Source organism: Raphanus sativus, chromosome 9 (genome assembly GCF_000801105.2).
Source record: "Raphanus sativus cultivar WK10039 chromosome 9, ASM80110v3, whole genome shotgun sequence".
NCBI lineage: Eukaryota > Viridiplantae > Streptophyta > Magnoliopsida > Brassicales > Brassicaceae > Raphanus > Raphanus sativus.
The window spans coordinates 17,326,743-17,345,784 of NC_079519.1; the positions used below are offsets into that span (position 1 = coordinate 17,326,743).

The 19,042-nt window shown below is 38.2% G+C and overlaps 4 protein-coding genes across 6 annotated transcripts; 2 read left to right on the forward strand and 2 right to left on the reverse strand.

The window, feature by feature from the left end:
- Positions 1-4,710: 4,710 nt before the first annotated feature.
- On the reverse strand, positions 4,711-5,553 carry LOC108824833 (uncharacterized). The gene is made up of 3 exons (XM_018598212.1): positions 5,283-5,553; positions 5,200-5,234; positions 4,711-5,118 (listed from the first exon to the last, which is right to left on the reverse strand). The coding sequence occupies exons 1-3, from the start codon at positions 5,551-5,553 to the stop codon at positions 4,711-4,713; spliced, it is 714 nt and encodes a 237-aa protein (XP_018453714.1).
- A 5,080-nt stretch (positions 5,554-10,633) lies between these two features.
- On the forward strand, positions 10,634-14,809 carry LOC108826479 (protein ALP1-like). 2 transcript variants are annotated; one of them, XM_056994411.1, is made up of 3 exons: positions 10,634-11,056; positions 11,184-11,257; positions 13,045-14,809. In XM_056994411.1, the coding sequence occupies exon 3, from the start codon at positions 13,440-13,442 to the stop codon at positions 14,757-14,759; it is 1,320 nt and encodes a 439-aa protein (XP_056850391.1). In that variant the 5' UTR covers positions 10,634-11,056; positions 11,184-11,257; positions 13,045-13,439; the 3' UTR covers positions 14,760-14,809. The 2 variants fall into 2 exon arrangements, with proteins under 2 accessions (XP_056850391.1, XP_056850390.1); XM_056994410.1 differs by having other exon boundaries at positions 10,634-11,257.
- LOC108824834 (glutathione S-transferase T3-like) lies at positions 11,274-13,038 on the forward strand. Its single transcript, XM_018598213.2, has one exon. It carries the CDS (start codon positions 11,652-11,654, stop codon positions 12,750-12,752), a length of 1,101 nt encoding a protein of 366 aa, XP_018453715.2. The 5' UTR covers positions 11,274-11,651; the 3' UTR covers positions 12,753-13,038.
- A 1,046-nt stretch (positions 14,810-15,855) lies between the features above and the next one.
- On the reverse strand, positions 15,856-18,838 carry LOC108824082 (uncharacterized). Of its 2 annotated transcripts, XM_056995394.1 has the most exons (13): positions 18,575-18,838; positions 18,396-18,483; positions 18,210-18,309; positions 18,054-18,127; positions 17,908-17,979; positions 17,749-17,826; positions 17,540-17,664; positions 17,363-17,435; positions 17,209-17,270; positions 16,678-17,061; positions 16,508-16,598; positions 16,043-16,243; positions 15,856-15,969 (listed from the first exon to the last, which is right to left on the reverse strand). In XM_056995394.1, the coding sequence occupies exons 1-12, from the start codon at positions 18,652-18,654 to the stop codon at positions 16,046-16,048; spliced, it is 1,425 nt and encodes a 474-aa protein (XP_056851374.1). In that variant the 5' UTR covers positions 18,655-18,838; the 3' UTR covers positions 15,856-15,969; positions 16,043-16,045. The 2 variants fall into 2 exon arrangements, with proteins under 2 accessions (XP_056851374.1, XP_056851373.1); XM_056995393.1 differs by having other exon boundaries at positions 15,856-16,243; positions 18,575-18,837.
- Positions 18,839-19,042: the final 204 nt, after the last annotated feature.

Genomic DNA, 19,042 nt, shown 5'->3' on the forward strand with positions numbered 1-19,042 from the left:
CTCGGTGTAATGTTTTTTACTCGAGCAGTCAAACACATCAATGCTCCGTGTCGCGAAAGAGATGCACAAGGTGATCCAATGATTCCCACTAACGTGAACAGGGACATACAATCGATCTACATCTAGATTTCATATCTCGTGTGTCGCACCACGTGCTGGAAGGACCCCTCTGCCGTACTGCCCCCTCTGAGAAGAGTGAACTCCTTCTTAATCATATTGCTGAAGACGATCGTCATGAAATCAACTCGATAAGGTTTCCATCGATTGAGAAATGTTCTCTCCCGGAATACGAACATGGCGGCGTCAATCTCCTGCATATTTCAATGAGCTTAGCACACGCAATTTATGAAAAACACATTGGAAATTAATATTCTACAAGGTTTACCAAGTTATGCAGCCACTCATATCGATCCATAAGACGCTTAGCAATCTCATCATCTAAAATAATAGGTCCACAACGTAGAGGTCTGAAACGAAAAAACAATGATACAAGCTAATATATGTGGGTTTTAGTTTAAAATGTAAATAGTAGAGAACAATCATTGACAGAAGATTTCTTAATGTAACTAGTATGATAATGTACTTACTTGGAGGAAGTTGACCACTTAGTTACTTTTTCCCAATCCCCTTCGCCTACAAACACCAATGCGGCATCTGGTGCTGTTTCTTCATCCCTTGTGTCATCACGTAAGTGGGGTATGGACATGTGAACTGGTCTTGATTTCGTTGAGTTTTCAACTTTAACTTGAGAAAGATCAAAACCATCAACAAACGCATCTTGCTGCAGGTCAAACATGTCTTGTGTAATCAATCCAAAATCAAAGGAATTAGTTTGTACAGCAATTTTTTTTCCAGCCTATTCAAAAAAATATAAACCAAATAAAAGAAGAAATCATTCATATATAACACAAACAAAGCATTTCATTCATGGACTTCCATTACACAAACATATTACACATTACAAACCTATTACACAAATTATCCATTCAATATTACAAAATACTAAACTGTTACATAATATCAAGTTCCAAGCACGGCCTAGCTCCAAACGCCTACGTCCAGCATCCTAACTCAAGCATCCTAGTTCCAAGTTCATCAAGTTCTACACTTTCTCTTAGGTAGTACCTTTTTCCCTTGCACAGGTTGATTGCCTTCGCTTTTAGGTGGAACACGACCGCCTTTGCTTTTTGGTGGAGCTTGATCGCCTTTGCTTGCTCATGTCCGTTGATCGCCTTTGCTCTTAGATGCAGCTTGATCGCCTTTGAACTTTAGTAGATCTTCTGCAGCTTCGCTCATGCTAGGATCGCTCCCTTATGCACTCAACCTCACTGCATCCCTGATCTGTGACACTTAGGTCTCCAACTTACCCATCCTTTCCGTAAACATCCTCTCCATATTTGCCATTTTCGTGCTGAGCATTTCCCCCAAGGAAGTAACAGATGTACGGAGTGGACACATATTTGGTATAGACCACACTACCTTGTCAGTACCAAGTGGACACCAGTTCAGAAACTCAGTTCTTCTGTTGTCATGAAAAAGTTTTTCTTGAACTGCAATAGCATAAAGCGCATAATCTCGGAAAGGATGCACGAGACACCGACCACCAATAACTAGAGATGAAAATATGTCAGCAGGTGCTGCTATGAGACATATTACTACGCCATTTATCGCATTCAAATGGAACACAAAACTGAGTTCATGTTGACCAATGTATTCGCCGTAAGATGACTCGACTCCCCAAGAACTAGAAGACAACACTTCCCCGTGTTTTAAAAGCAACTCCCACACAAATACTAGCGATGAAATCATGACATGCTTGAGAATATCTTCACAAAATATATCAACTTGATCATATTCATGGCTTGAATTTTGAACACTCATCACTACTGCCAACAGCTGAAACTTTGAGAATTTCACGAGTTGAACAACAAGAACTTCATGTTGCATTCGTCGCATGGGAAAAGGTGACAACACGAGAGATGTAAAGATATCAAAACGTAATGAGAAAGCTATCTCCTCACAATGACAAATATTCTGAATGGTATATTGGGCACACCACATCACCGTCTTACTTATACAAGACTCTTTAGTCATTTGACATGAACCAATAACACCAAAGAGAAGCGGGAAAATTGGTAGCTCCGGCTCCAGAAACAACATGCAACGTCCATCAAACTTGAAGCTGTATATGTTACCCCTTCCAGAGGCAGTGTGAGAGTCCACATCCATTCTTGTATACCAGAAGCTTTCTAAATCACTAAGAGAAGAAACACACAGATGAGTGCATTCTAGCATATCATCGTTTACGAGCAAACGTTTAGCTAGCTTACTAAAGTCAACATGCTTTGGCATCGGACAGTGTCTTTGATGAGAAAAGACTGTCCCTGTTTGTTCAAGCATCTCACTGACATCAAAGTTGACGTCTTGAATGGTCAAACTGTGCTGTAAATGATGACGAGACAATGATTTTTGATCGCTTATCTCATCCCAAGTGAAACACCATAGAGTGGACAATTCTGAAAATTGAGGCAAATCCAGTTCCTCCGTGGAGTTTCCTGACTGTGCCATCGCTAGATCAGTAGTATGTAACACCAATAGCTCCGAGGTTGTGCCTTTGTTGACTATAATCTTGTCATGTTCCCCTGCAGGAACATAGGCAAAAATGTCGCGTCTTTGAAACGTGCAGTACCAGCCGGTATCTAACATCTTAACGTGTTTCAGAATAGCAACAGGTCCATGTAATTTCGTCTCCATCAAAAGTATATCAACCTCAGTAATGTTGTATGATAATATCTTCAAAATGGAATACTTTGAATGACTTAGTTTGCTTGCATTGGACATGAAGAAAAATGCATAAATCATAGCAAAGGCCAAGGTTGTCATGGAGATGTACTTCATGGCTTGAAACACGGTTGGCATTTCCATTAAGATTACTTGAGCTTTGTAAAAATTACATTGCATATCCCTTCGTCCTCTACTCTGTATCAAATCCGCAGTAGATTCAACTAAAAATGGAAAAGTACGAACCCACTTTTCATAGTGATCTTCCTCATCACAGTTCTTCTCATCCTCTTGTTGGAAGAGTCTCATTCCCGTACTCCATTGTTGACGCACACAGCCTTGTTGTTGCGAGAGAATTATCTCACAATAGCGAGTACACACATTTGGGACAGTGGGAAGCTCCGTAGCTTGATTCTTAGCAGATTCTAAAACAACAACAACCGTTGTCTTCTCAGAATTACTTTGAACAAAGACAGTGTGTGGACCTGATGGAACTCCTTTATAACCGAGACCAGCTGTTGTCTTCTCTGTTCTACCCAAATGTAGAATCTTGTCTAAAGTTGTGGAGCCGTTATTTAACATTCGTATATTCCTGCGTGTTTCACTCAACTCATGCTCCAAAGTCCTGTTTTTCTCTTGCTCTAAGAAAAGAGCTTCTTCAAGTTTAGTGATCTTTGCAGTCCACATTTTTGTATCCTCTTTTTCAACTTCACGACCTTGGTGTTGAACACGATCCGGTGGCTCGCGATTGATGTGCCGGTTAAAATTCTTTTTCCGTGCACCAGAATTCATATGTTTCTTCTGTAAATCCACAAAGGTATTGCCAGCTCTCTGTTTGCAGATATGAATAATTTCTGGTTTTGAACCATCCATGTGATCTTCTCTGTTGTTGGACCCACTACTCTCCCAAAAATAATTATCACTTCGCCCACCTGTTTCAATCATCGTTTGAAATGGAGGAGAAGTATTCTTGGGATTAAAGTCACGTAAAACACCAATACTTTCTGCAAAATTTCCAGGAGACAACGGTGGAGTTTCTAATTGAGCATAAACTGAGTCATTAAATTTAATGCTTTCAACTTCCACTGCTTCAGTTGTGACTTGTTCCATTGCTTCTTCATCGAACTTGTCATAGATAGGGACAGCCTCTGCCTCATCTTCATCAAAAACTGGAAGTTCTTTATCAAACACGCCATCGCCGAGCTGATCAATGAAAGAATTTTCATTGTTTGCGTTGTCGTCCTCAAAAATTGGGTAATCACCTAAAGCATCACGTTCGTCGTACACGTCAAATACTGGATCACCAATCAGCTCAGAGAAAAATTCTACGTCTTCTTTGCCGTTAGAATATTCGCCCGACAAATCCAAGTCATATTCATCATCAGTAGGGTTGTGAAAAACATCAGCGTGATTAGAATTAACCTGCTTAACAAAATCCTGTACTGCCTTGCTAAGTTGTTGTATACCTTCTCTAAGACACACAAATAACTCTGCCTCGGTAGGTAGGGATTTTTCTGTAGCTTTGCCCATCGTTAGAAATCGTCGCTCGGCTCTGATACCAACCTGGCGCAGCATACGAATTAGATAATCAGCTCAACCAAGGGATTTGATAATCCTCCTTGGGACCTGCTTCGCTCAATCAAGAGATTCGAAGAATCGCTTGAGACCGGCTTCCTGTTTTGATGAATTGAATCGAATCAAGAACAAGGGTTTCAGAGAAATCTCTCTTTTATTAAAATATATCAAAGCTGCATATCAAAAGCGAACTACAACGACTTTATATAAGTCATAAGAGTCGGTTATAAAACCCTAACTCTTCTAAAAATAGGACAAACTAAATAAAAAGGAAATCTTAATAATAAAAGGAAATCTTTAGAAAACCAACATAAGATAGTAGTTTCTTGGCGGTGAAGGTATCATGATGCTGCATCAGAGACCCTCAATGAAACTCTTAGTTTCACTATCAATAATCTGTTTCTTTTCAGCTGCTCGCTTACACAGCAACTTCTTCTTTCTTGTCTCCGCTCCTTCATCATGAACCTTTCTCTTGCCTTTTCCTGGAACCTCAATCGTAGAGGTCTCCTCGTCTGCTACAACATCAGTATCGTCGCCACTCATACCAGCTTCTGCATCTATATCATTTGTCAAAGCTTCCTCCATTTCAGTCTCTTCAAGTTCTATAACTGGCCACTCCGTCTTGCTCCAATCAAACTTGCTATTGATCCTACTAAGGACAAGGTTCACTCGTTCATCTTCCATCTCACCCTTCCTTGCGTAGTCTTCATGCAGAAAGACATCACCATTTCCAGTCAGTGAGATGATCGAGAACAAGTTACTCTACAAAGAAAACAATTATAACATGAAAAGCTGCAAGAGAATAAATACAACCAAATAAAAGAATATGGTAGATATAGATACCTTGTCAGTCAATGAGTCTTCAAGTTTGGTGATGTCTTGATAAGAAACTTTTGCAACTCATTTCCAGTTGCCACACCTTGGACCTCTGAAGCTGCCTGAGAGTTTTCTGCCGCATATTTCTCCAAAATCTGGAATTGCTTCCATAAGCCAAATCTGGATAGCATAGGAGAAACCCTCGAAAATGTAGCTGCCCTCCTTACCCAACTTCTTTGTAGCCTTGTCGATGGAACGCAGCAGAAAATGGTAGGAGTGAAGACCCCAATGGAACTTCTGAAGCTTGTCAAGATCCATCACCAACTTGATATACATATGAGGGATGAACACCTTCTCATCTCTCCCCATCACCACGCCCATTATCACGCACAAGTAGATCAACCTCATCCTATCAAGCCGAGTCCAGGTGTGAACTTCTTGTAGATGTACCTTCTTGATGGACTGCAAGCTTATCTTACCAACTGTTTTTAATAGCTCACTCCAAAACCCCCCATCGTTTTTCCATTTCACTACACCAGTGCTAGCTTCCCGCAAAATCTGTAGGCCTGAAGCGAAAACCGGAGAGGCGACCTCGCAAAGACAAACCACTTCTCATGCTTCTTCGAGGTAATCAGCTGCCTACATAAGAAGCTATCCAACAGTTTTCCCGAAAACTTAAGCTTATTTTCCGCAATAGCCATGATATGAGTGAAAATAAGATCTTTCTTCACATCATCATAGTCTGTAAACATAGCTTTCTTCAGATCCCTGATGAGTTGCATGCGGCAGCAGTTGTTGATCTTCTCGACCTCAGGTTCAAGACCCTCTGCAAACAGTCGCTTAGGTAGCTCTGGCTCCATATCTACAGAGAAAAAAAAATTATATTATTCAAAACCTTATACAGACACAAGAAACATATACAAGAGATATCAAGCCATTATGAACAATATTTTTAAGTCAGAAACATACACAAGAGATATCAAGACTCAAGCAACAAAGACTAAGACAAGCCAAGAACCCGATTCACAAACAAAATCAATGCACCAAAAGTTTAAATTGAGAATCATGTACAACTTGTGAAGAAGAGACTAGACTCATGTGTAGCATTGTAATATCCAACTGCCATTTTTAAATATCAGAATATAAGTGCTTCTTGTGGAAGTTTAAATGAAAGACAGCCTAGTTAGGGACAATATGAGAAGGTAACAGAATACCAAAAGACAAAAAAAATAAGATGGCTAAGATAGGAAAGATGCCACAGTTAGTTTGATTGCCTAGTTGGGAAGACGCAAGAAACAGAAATCAGTTACTTGTCTCGCACCTAATGTAGCTCCAAGAGAGAATCGGCTACAAGGCAGGGCCGAAAAGATAACCACCCCTTAGCTAGCTGCAGAAACCAAATCAGAACAAAGATAAAAGAAGCATGAGTATCCATGCCATCTTGGAACTAAGAAAAATCATGTCGACACAAACACAGAGGAACAAAATGAGTTAACAAATACAACAACAACACTATTATTTCTAACAATCGAACATGCAAAAAGGAACCCGAGGAACACAAACACATAGCAACAACAACCCGTATCATTTGACCAACAAGCTAAGATAAAGATTCTTCTTTACGAGAACAGAGACAACAACTTCACACATCAAAAATAAGGTTACCAAAACCATATCAATTCACAAAACTTAAACAAATTCAAATGTCTTCCAATTCACAATGGAAATCTTTCATATAATCTGTTAACAACCATAAAAAGAGACAGTTCCAATATATGATCTAAGCAAATCAATAGAAGAACTCTCACAGATACAAATCAATCAATCGAAGATCTCAAAACCGTAGAAAAAAATAAGAGAAATACCAGCGAGAGGCAGAGAGGCGGAGGCGGAGAGGCGGAGAGGCGGAGAGACGGAGAGGCGGAGAGGCGGAGAGGGGGAGAGACGGAGACACGGAGACGCGGAGAGGCGGAGAAAGAGAGAGATGGAGAGGCCGAGAGGCGGAGAGACGGAGCGAGTCAGTTACACCGGAGATAGAGAGAGCCAGAGAGGCAGAGAGAAGCACCGGAGATAAATAGAGCAGCGGCGGAGAGTCACCGGAGATGGCGACACAGTCGCATGACTTAGGGTTTTGGTCGCGAAAGAGAAAGCGAGGCGGAGGAGACAGAGAGAGAAATGAAATAATAGATTTAGGGTTGATCATTTTTTTCACAGTTTTATTCATCTTATTTTTTACCTTTTTTTTGCTTACTAAAAGCCTTTTTAAAACTTTTTTCATTATAATTAATTTAGGATTTAATTAATCTCATTTTATATACTTTTTAAATCACTTAATGGAAGGTTAATTTTGGGATTATGAAAAGATTTATACCATTAGGACAACTATTTGATGGATTTATACCTAGGAGACAACACTCTTGTTTTTTTGTTCTCTATTGGCAATTTTTCCAAGTACAAATTTGTAACAATACGCTTATTAAAAATATCATGGACAAACCACATTTAATTACCAAGAAACTCAGTATTTAAAGAATAGAGATGATTTGTGTATTTATTGTATCTCAATCTCTCAAACTGTTTAAAATGTGTTTTGCTTGTATAACTGTGGTCGAAAATATAATTTTCCATCATTAAAATTTCTAACGACAAATGTATAGCTTTGGCAATCATGAAATGTTAACTAATCAATAAAAAATAGCATTCTAAATGATTCTCAAAAAGTTTACTATTTTTTAAACAGATGATATTTTTTAACATTTAGTTTAAAGGGTAATATTAAGAGTTTCACATAATATTGTTGAATGGGTTTATCTTTAAGTATCTTACAAATTTAAATTATATATTTATTCTAACATGTATACCTTTATTTGTAATAAGCACTGAAAAACTTATCTTCGGAATTTAAAATTAAAAGAAAACATAGTTTGATTAACCTTTTAACATATCGATAATCTATAATATGTTTTCATAATGAAACAATGTATGTAAAGCTTTTGATTTCATCAAAATATACATAACTAGATAAATCAATTTTTATGCAATATGTATCATTTTATATGAAACTGTTTATATTGTAACTCTGGAAATATTATCCAATAATTTGGAATGTATTTTTAATCAGAAGTAAAATCGTTTTTCTAAATTTAATAAATATGATAGATAAAAACTCATTATAAATCTCCTTTAATATTATAAAGACGTTAAATGCATTAAATAATTTTTGACATTTAATTTAATTTAAATCTTTCGCACCGTGGTACTACGTTCTAAACTATTACCATGTTCATTATTGTATTTTTGGTTTGCGCGTTTATTCCTGTTTTCTTTGTAAAAGAAGCTGAAACAAAATCACTATATGATATATGCGGGGACAGATTCAGGTGAGAAGGGGGTGTGGCACAGGCCCACACTCTTTTTTTTCTTTAATAACTAAACTAAATTTATTTACATATCTCTAATCTATATATCAGTCACAAAATGTGCCTCATTCTTATTAAAATTCTCGGTCCGCCCTTGGATATATGCATTCGACCTTATTCTGATATTAGAGAAGAAAAGATCCCCTAGTTTAAGAGGAAAATTTCCTTGCCTCTATCTTTGGAACTTTATAGTGCTGTTAGGTTTGAACAGGCTTTGACCAGAGGAACCAATGAGATAGCAATTGACAAGGACTTCCCTGAGGCAGACCGTAGAGGGGGAGTACCTGCCCTGATAGCCAAAGTCTTGTCGTTTTTTATTATTTCTACTTTGCAACTTAATCTATGATTTAGCAAACTCTGATTTCCATCCAGGTTCTGGAAGAATTGTATGATATATTTTTCGGTACGCATGAGATCTTGTATGTGTACTATTTCGCTCCCATAGCTAGTAAGAAAGGATTACATCACATTTGTTCCCGAGAAGGCCAGCTGATCATTGAGAAGCCGCTGAAAGGTACAAAAGATAGCATGCCCTGAAGGCTGATATGAGTTTTGCGTTGTTAGTTACTTCTCTCCTCTTCCATATCTTATATTTTCAGGAAATAGGCTGGAAGTCTCAGTGGCTGCTGTTTTCGATGAATATTATAGGATGAAAGAGTGGAAGAGGCGTCCTCACCCTTGTACCATACCGACTGTGGATGCCCCTGCCTTTTGAGTAGTTGACCCAAAGAAATATAACCATTGGGATTGATAAGATCCTGCCGCTGCGAGCTGGAAGGAGTTGGCCAGGGATCCAAGTGAGGAAGATTGCAGGGCTGGATCCTATTTCTTCAAGAAAAGGTTCAGGCCCTAGTCAGTCAGTATAAATTATTGGTTCCGAGGTTGAGGGTTACTGCCCATTAGGTGCTCATGCCGGAGTTGCTGGAAAAGCTTGCAGGGCACTGGAATTGCAAGGAAGAATTTTGTCAGTATCACTAGGTAACAGGAATCACTAGTGACTTAGTGGAATTTTCTCCTATGCCGATTCCTGGCAGCGGCAGTGGGTTGGCCGACCGGAGGCCTGTCTCATTGATCATCTTTCTTTATTTACTAATTTGATTTTAAACATTCTAGTTTTTGTCTTTGGTGCCTTGATGGCATTTACTTCTAAGAATATCACCATTTTATTTTATGATCTTTGAAAGATAAAGAATCAAACAATGCTTTGAATTATATGTTCAATTCTTGATCTTTCAAAGCTTGGCCGATTATAGTAGAAAGTTACTGAACTGACTATATCACTTTGGAGACTTCAAAACATGTAGAAGCTGGAGGACATTTTCGAATCCTCTTCGGAACCCAGAGATTCTGAGCAATTACTGCCTTAATCCCTGAGGATTTTAGTAGCGTAGTCTTTAGAACCCCGATGTTACGAGGAAAAAACACTTCGATTTAGTACACATCCCCCTTTTATTCTCGAAGTCTGAACAAGTTTTTTTGATACGAAGTCGGAGGATTCTTTAGGCCTTATAGTAAGGAACCCGGGTTTGTCAGATGAACCAGATTTTGGTTGAGCGGCCATTGCGATACAAAAGAGAAGAAAGAAATCGTAGAGGATAAAGAAGATAGAGAAGAATATCGCAAGAAGAGATTGCAGGAAGATAGAGTCTCTGAGCTTCTGATACCATGAAAGTGAAATTTGGCTTAATGAACTTGCTATTGATCACGATAATATATTCATACAAGAGGATAAGATCTTAGGAGATCTATCATATAAGAATATTCGAAGAATATACGTAACAATCGTATGGAATAATATCCTAACTTCCATCTTCATCCACTTGGATTCTCTGTTCTGTAATCAAAAATTTTAGAAACGCAAGGTTATCCGTACAAAAAGTGTATTTAAAGTTTGCATAATACTTTTCCTTTATGAACACTTCTTACACACACTGATTGTCAATGTCCCACATGTTCCCAATGATACAGCTAAAGATTAAGATATCATCAAAGTAAACAACTACAAGGACTCCTATTGAAATCCTAAGAGCATGTTTATAGGCATGTCTTAAGGTATATCTTAAGGTTATTTTAATTTAAAAAAAAAAAGCAAAACACCTTTTAGCATAAACTCGTCGCTTAATTAAGAGAAGGAGAAGTTGTATCTTGAGGGCACGTGTTCATTTTTAATTGGAGAGAGGAGAGGTTCTGTGCGGCATCGTTTCATCTCATCTCATTTTTCTTCTCGTCTTCCTTCTCTCTTCCTTCTCTCCTCTCCTCGGCGAGACGAAAGACGATTGTTGATCATCTCGGTGAATCTCCTCAACGACACGGCGTCTCTGTCGGTGGCTCATCTCGATGAAGGAGAACGACGTCTCCTCTAGCGGTTCGTCTCATCGGCCATCGAAAACGCGGAGATTTCTCTCATGGTGGCTTTCGGAGACGAAGAGACATCGGTGACTGTTTCTGCTCTGGATGATCGAAAGGTAAAGATGAGTTTTATTTGTTAAAATAGTTTCAAATTTTTATATATTTCATTCATGCATGTATTAGATTGAATCGTGAACAAGCCTCTGATTTGTTTTAATTTTTTTTGTGTATTTGTCTGTTGAGATGGATGATCAAGAGGCGTTATCTGGCGAAACCTTTCTCTTTGTCAGACAGAACCGATCAAGCTTTTCACAAAGGTAATCTTTGCTCTGTTTAATCTTTTGCTCTAGTTGTTTTAATCTTTGTAATGTTTTAATATTTGCTCAGTTTAATTTGATAAACCATGGCGATTGTTGTTGATCTTTTTCTTGTTTGAAAATAATTTAGACTCGTATAAAACATTATTCTTTGCTCTGTTTGGTTTGCTAATAAATTGCGATTGTTAAGGTAGTTGTGTGGTAGGTTTAGGTAATAAAATATATGGTTAAGCATTCTTCTTTACTCTGTTTGTTTTGGTAATAAATATTATGGTTAGAGTTAATTGAATGGTTTGTGTGAAGAATGGTTGTAGTGATGAATGCTTGTAGGTAAATGTCCACTCGGTTGTGATCAATGCTAAGTGTGATGTCAAACATGGTTAGACTGAATTGAATGGTATGTTGGATGAATGCTTGTAGGTTTATGTCTAGGAGTGTAGTTACATGTCCTCTCGAATTGAATGGTTTATGTGATGAATGCTTCTCTTCCTTCTTCTCCTCGGTTATAAACCGTGTTCTTTTCTGCCTTCTTCTCCTATGTGTTCTTCTTCTTCCTTCTTCTCCACTTTCTCATCTCTGTTATTTCCTTCTCTTTCTTCTTCTCTCCTCTATGGCTTACTTTCCATCTTCTGGAACCATTAGCTTTGGTGAACTACTTAGTTCACAAACACAAACTGTTTCGTTTGGAAACATCCCATCTCTAGGTAGTCTAGGAACCGAAGCTTCTCACAAACCACAACACGTTGATGGAGACACTGCTGCTGCACGAAAAGAACGAAGGAAATGGAGCCAAGGGGATGACATTGTTCTCATCAGCGCGTGGTTGAACACGAGCAAAGATGCTGTGGTGGCCAACGAGCAGAAAGCAGGGACCTTTTGGGACCGAGTTGCTGCATACTATACGGCAAGTCCTCACTCTGCTGGCTGCTTGGCGAGAAAGACGGGTGACTGCAAGCAGCGTTGGCACAAGATCAATGATTTTGTGTCCAAGTTCTGTGGATCATACGCAGCAGCTACAAGAGAGAAAAGCTCCGGCCAGAATGAGGTTGATGTTCTCAAAAAAGCACATCAAATTTTCTTGATCAATCACAAGAAGAAGTTTACTCTTGAACACGCATGGAGGGAGCTGCGGTATGACCAGAAGTGGTGCGAGCTTAGTCACAACGATGACAAGAAGAAGAAGAGGAAGAATGAGGAAGATGCGGATTCAGTTCCCTCTGAAGCAAGTGGAAGCAAGCGTCCACCGGGTGTGAAGGCTGCAAAGGCAGCGCTCAAGAACAAGGCTGTGGTGCATGAGATTGTGGATGTTGAGAAGTATGAGAGGATGTGGACAATCAAAGAGAAGGATTTGGCTGCCAAACAGAAGGAGTTAGCCGGCAAAGAACAGTTGTCTAAGATGAATATGCTTGAGAATCTCCTTGCAAGAAAAGAGCCCTTAGCTGATTACGAAGAAGTCCTCAAGAAGAAGCTTATCAGTCAATTGTTCTCTAGTTAGTTTCTTTTTATCAATCAAGTGTTTCGGTTTAACTTTGCAGTTATGTTTCTGTTTCTGTTGTTGTGTTATTTGTCTATGTGTTTCTGTTTATCAATGAAGGCCCTTGTGTCTTTGTGTTTCACGTTTATCAATCAAGTGTTGTTGTTCTTGGTTATGTGTCTTTGTGTTTCTGTTTCTGTTGTTGTGTTATTTGTCTATGTGTTACTGTTGTTGTGTTATGTGTCTTTGTGTTTCACGTTTTGTCTTTGTGTTTGTGGTTATAAAACGTTTTGTCTTTGTGTTTGTAATGCAGGTGAGACAGTGGTCACGAGAGTGAAATTGTACACAGAGATGTCACGAGAGTGGAGAGTGGTCACAAGAGTGTCCTTGAGTTCTTGTCTTTTTGTTTGAAATGCAGGTGAGAGAGGACAGAGAGATGTCACGAGAGTGGAGAGTGGTCACAAGAGTGTCCTTGAGTTCAGAGTGTCATTGTATTGTTGTATTTGAGTGTCATTGTATTGTTTTGTACGATTGTCTTTTTGTTTCACGAGAGAAACAAATAATAAACTTGTATTATTTCTATAAATTGTAGTCATTCTCTTTATTCTCATCACAAATCAATTATCTCAACTTTTCATTCTCATCACAAACACTCTTCATTCTCTCTATTCTCTCAACTTTTCATTCTCATCACAAACACTCTATCTCATGGCATCTTCTTCTCATAACGAAGACTTAGATAAGCCTTTCGATGAAGCTTTCGATCAGTATTTTGATCACCATTTCGATCAAGCATTTGAGAGTTTGTACAAAAATTACGGTGATCAAGAAGAAGTGAAGAAAACAAGAAAAAAAAGAATTGTTATCGAACGAAATCGCGAAGAAGGCCATCTACGGTTATGGAACGATTATTTCAGTGACAATCCTACATATCAGGAAAATCAATTTCGAAGAAGATTTAGAATGAACAAGTCCTTGTTCATGCGTATTGTTGACCGCCTCTCCAATGAAGTTCAATACTTTCGTCAAACGGAAGATGTTACCGGAAGAAGTGGTCTCTCTACACTTCAAAAGTGTACAGCAGCAATTCGTGTATTGGCATATGGTTCTGCCCTTGATGCGGTCGACGAATACATCAGGCTCGCTGCAAGCACAGCTCGATTATGTGTGGAAAATTTTGTGGAAGCAATAATAGATTTGTTCGGCGATCAGTATCTAAGGAGACCAACACAAGATGATCTTCAACGTCTACTTCATCAAGGAGAGATTCGTGGATTTCCCGGTATGATAGGAAGCATTGATTGTATGCATTGGGAGTGGAAGAATTGTCCCACCACTTGGAAAGGACAATTTTCTCGTGGTTCGAGAAAACCAACAATCGTTCTAGAGGCGGTTGCTGATTATGATCTCTGGATATGGCATGCGTTTTTTGGACTTCCAGGTACATTAAATGATATCAATGTTCTTGATCGCTCACCTGTTTTCGATGACATCATATATGGCCAAGCTCCACAAGTGAATTTCTCGGTGAACGGAAATCCTTATTCAATGGCTTACTATCTCACCGATGGTATTTATCCTAAATGGGCAACTTTTATCCAATCTATAAAACTTCCGCAAGGGCCAAAAGCAGCTTTATTTGCTGATAAGCAAGAAGGTGTCCGAAAAGATGTCGAGCGTGCGTTCGGAGTCTTACAAGCACGATTTGCCATTGTCAAAAATCCAGCACGTTGTTGGGACATAGTCAAGATTGGGAAGATTATGAGAGCATGTATCATACTTCATAATATGATAGTAGAAAACGAACGAGTTGATGGCACTCAATACGACCTCTCGGGTTTCCAACAAGGAGAAGACGGCGGAAGTTCAAGTGTCAATGACAACTTTTCCATAGATAGCCCTCCAAATATCGCCGATGAAGATAGTGTTCGAATAAGTATTCTTGATAAAAAAGTACATCAACGACTAAAACGTGATTTGGTTGAACATATATGGCGTAAATTTGGACGTGATCAACACAACAACTAAACGTGGATGTCGCTTTTAGTAATCTTTATTTTCATGTTTTTATGTTGTTATTTTAAAATCTGTGTTTGAAATGTTTTATGTTTAACTTTGTTTAATTTAATAAATAAATTTTATTTTTTAAAAAAAAATGTTTAATTTACATTTAATATTTTTTATTCTTAAGAACTTTAATTAAAGAAACTACCTATAAAATGATAATAATTATTTGTATCTTAATAATGTATCTTAACTTAATGATAATAATTAAGAAATCATTATGGCCCACTTAAGATACACTTAGTGTATCTACCTATAAACATGCTCTAAGGACAAGTTGATCTGTCTCATAAAAGCAATAGGAGCATTAATCAATCCAAAAAGAATAACTAGGCATTCATACATGTTTATGCTTAGTCATAAATGCATTTTTCTATTCATCAGTTTCTTTCATTTTGTTTTGGCGGGGTAACCGCTTTTCAAGTTTATCTTAGAAAACACATTAGATTCATTAACTCTATCCATAACGCTCGACAATGCACACAAATCCTTCAAGTTTCTTCTTCCTTGGGGACATGGAGAGCTGGCACGACATGTGGATTCAAGCTTCCATAGATGTCCCCTTATCAATAGGTTCATTCACTTTCTTCTGGAGCTTCTTTGTTTTCACTGGATAAGTTTTATTAAAAAGTTGATTTTGGTAAAGAGGATCCGTGCACAAAATTTATTTGGTGCTCTATCTCACAATTTGGTGGAAATTTCTAAAGTTGTTTTCCAGAATGATGTCTTCTAGTGTTTTAACTAGTGTTCTAACTCTTAAAGATATAATTTTATTATACAAAAACCCCTTATGATCCCATTTTCTTTTGAAAATAAAAACGTTTTGTGAACGGGTCGTATTACTCAGTACTCACAACGAATCAAATTGATATGAACACATGAATTATACCTAGGATTCAGCCCGAAAAGGTGACGGAGCAAAGTCTTTACATTCGATATGGAACATGAGTATCTGATTACCGGTAGTGGTTTCTTCATTGACAATGAATAAAAATATAGCATATCTGCAGTATGTAAAAAACGAGAAAATTAGTGTAGAAAGAGTTTAAGATGTTTACACTATTAAAAGTTTAGAACTATTACCGGTAAGGAGTTCAAAAAATAATTAATAGCATAATGCTAAGATTTGTCTTCGTTTAGGTCTTGTTCGGTTGAGATAGAATCTACCGATGCTCTGTGTTTTATGTACATTGTAAGACAATATTTACAGAAGTTTTCGCATATCATTCAACACAACAAGAATCAACCTTTCATTTTTTCTTGGCATCGATAAACATAGCACGCGTCCAGTGTTCAACGTCCTCAGACTGCGATGGTGGTGGCGGGTACTTTGGATGCTCTACCAGATCCCATCCGTTCATATCGTTGTTCTTCCGGGTCTCTGATGACTCAGTTGCAGAGAGGTAACTAGCTGTTGAGTTCGTACCATGGTTATAAATTGTGTTCCTCTGCCAGAAAAAAAAATAGTGTTAAAAGGTTATACTAGAAAAACAATATATGCAAAATTAAACATCAAAATCCGAATTTATCCAAGTGACCAGAATAACCCTTCGACATTTACAAAATTTTAGTAATTTCTGAGAGTTGGATTTAAAGCTATAATGTTGTTACGAATTTTTAAATCGTTCAAAGGGTTCTAAAGCGGACAACTACTGTTCTTGATTATGGATGGCGTACAGAACTTAATACGAAAAAGAGGAATTAACGTGTACCGGAAGATGGGCACTCTCAAGTATGGAGCTTGAGATGACAGAGTGAGCGTTCCAAATGGACTTGTTGAGTTGTTGAGCCTTCTTGCATGATCTGCAACAACAGAACACATAACATGAAAATATGAAGAAACCAAATCCACAAAAAATAAAAACAGCAGGATATGGTTTACCTAGAGGAAGCCATTTTCAGGGAGAAAACAGACCGGACCTCCTTGGATGACGAGAGCGTGGCCAATAACTTGGCAAAAGCTTCAAAGGTTGAGGTCTCGGGAGGAACTTCGAGGGAAAGTGAATTGTAACAATACGCTGTCAAGCAGGCAACGCTTTTCTTGAGAAGAGCAATCCCTTTCTGTAGATCTCTGTGTGACTCAACGGAGTGAGGAGAAGCAGAGGAGTAATTAAAGCTGTTTCTTCCTGTAGACTCCAGACGCGCTTCTTTCCTATCTGAATCCATGGAAGCAATACCAAAATTGCTGGAGTTTTTATCTGTCCATGAGTTTTCAACGCTTGTCGTACAATAATTCTGGCGAGGTATGAAGAGAGGATACTCATTGCTGCAACAAACCAGAAGGACGCATTGTTTAGTTTCTTTTTTTTTTTTGATTGAAAGAGCATTCATAAATCACGGCAAGACCACGTCATATCACGGCATTGTTTAGTTTCATTTCGTCTTAGAATGAGATTTGGGGAAAAGGGGATACCTTCGAGTAGAAGGACGTGCGTCCCAATACGAATTTCGTTGCCATATACGGGAGCAAGAGCCCTGTGTCGTGAAACCCAACAGACAACAGTGAAGTTTAAGTTTTTTGTTGAGAGGTTATTTACTTATACATATTGAATATGAAAAACTCATACCGCAAAACCTGAGCTATGGAGTGCAGGAGCGGCTAGGTTGTGAACAACAAGGTTCAGAAGCTGGACCATCAACCTACTCCACATGTCAGAGAAAAACGTCTTACAAAACCAAATAACACTAAGGGGGGAATGTATAAACCTTAAAAAAAAGGAAGAAAACAAACAAACATATTATACCCCAAAGAGGCAGCAAGTTCTTCTGATGGGATGGAATGAGGATCCAGACCTTTAGGGAGACGTGAATTGCAAATGAGGTTAAACGGACCACCGGAACCGTTTTGAATCTCTCCCTCAAAGCCAACCTGAATACCAGTACAGAGAAAGTATTGTAAAACCACAACAAGTTCAAGAAGCGGTGGTATATGCAAAATTAATGAACTTTTTACTTGGCGTTGAGGGAACAATTTGCATATTTGCTTGACAACCACAGACTGCTTGTGAAGTCGCTCAGATGAAATTGCCATCTGCAGTTACGAAAACTAACTCTTTTACATCTGGTTCGAGATTTCGTAATCCAGATCACAATATAGTAAGTAGTTCCTTACATGGCCAAGGCTCTGCGTACATATTAGATTAGGAAAATACTTTTCCACTTGCTCAACTCTAATCTTTTCTAGCTGCAAAAACAAAATCCCAGCATATTAAAAAAAAGCATTAATACATCAACTCTACTCTTTGATTTTTTTCCTACCGTGGAGCGAGCTGAATCAAGAACCCCATATTTAAGTTTGAGATCACGAGATTCTCTTTCAATCTTCGCTTTTCCTGTGAATATTACATAAGACAGACACATTACTTGAGAGCAGAACTCGGTCCTTGATCCTTGGAGTTGACTAAAAGAACATACCATGAGTTAGTTGCTCCTTGTTGCGCCGAAGATTATTCTTCAAGTTTGAAAGCTTCTCGTTTTGAAGCAGTCTCCAATTCTTCTGATCATCAGCTTTTCCCTAAAAAAACACTTAAGGGAGGAGTCTCAGAACAAAAGAGAAAGATAGAGAGGGACTGGTGTCAAGGAGTCTCTCGTGACACAAACCTTAGCTTCCAATAGCTCACTCAGCTTTGAACACAAAGAATCTCTTCGAGTCTTTAGTGACTTTAACAAAGTATTATACTCAATCAATCTGTTAACAAAGCGGAAAGAAAAAAAAAAAATCAAACTCGGAAAAAGGTGAATTTTCTTCAGTTATTGGAAGAATCGATGTTGTTTGTTACCTATGATTAACGCAAACGCTGCAGATAGAGGCACGATTTGTATTCTCGCAAATTGCGCAATTGCTGGATCGTTTTATCATCTTCTAATACTCCGTTTCTTAAACCAAAACCTACGTACGATATTTTCTGATTCTGAAACTGAGGCTGCAAAGGAGAGAGGTCAGAATCAACGGCGGTTCATGGTCGGGGTCGGGGTCGGGGTCGGAGAGAGGAATAATGAAATAGTTGTAGGGTAACGTCGTAGGCGAGCGATGCGGATTTGTAGACACTTCGATTTTTCAATGTTAAATATAAACGCTTGTAAAATTTTTTTTCTATCTCCGAAAATTACAAAATAAAATATTTATTTATCTGTATATCTATCTATCTTATTATATAAAGATTCAAAGTTACTAATTAACATGATCGCGACACATGTCAATTATAAGTTTAAGATTGTGACATGTGTTAAATAATAATTTTTTTATA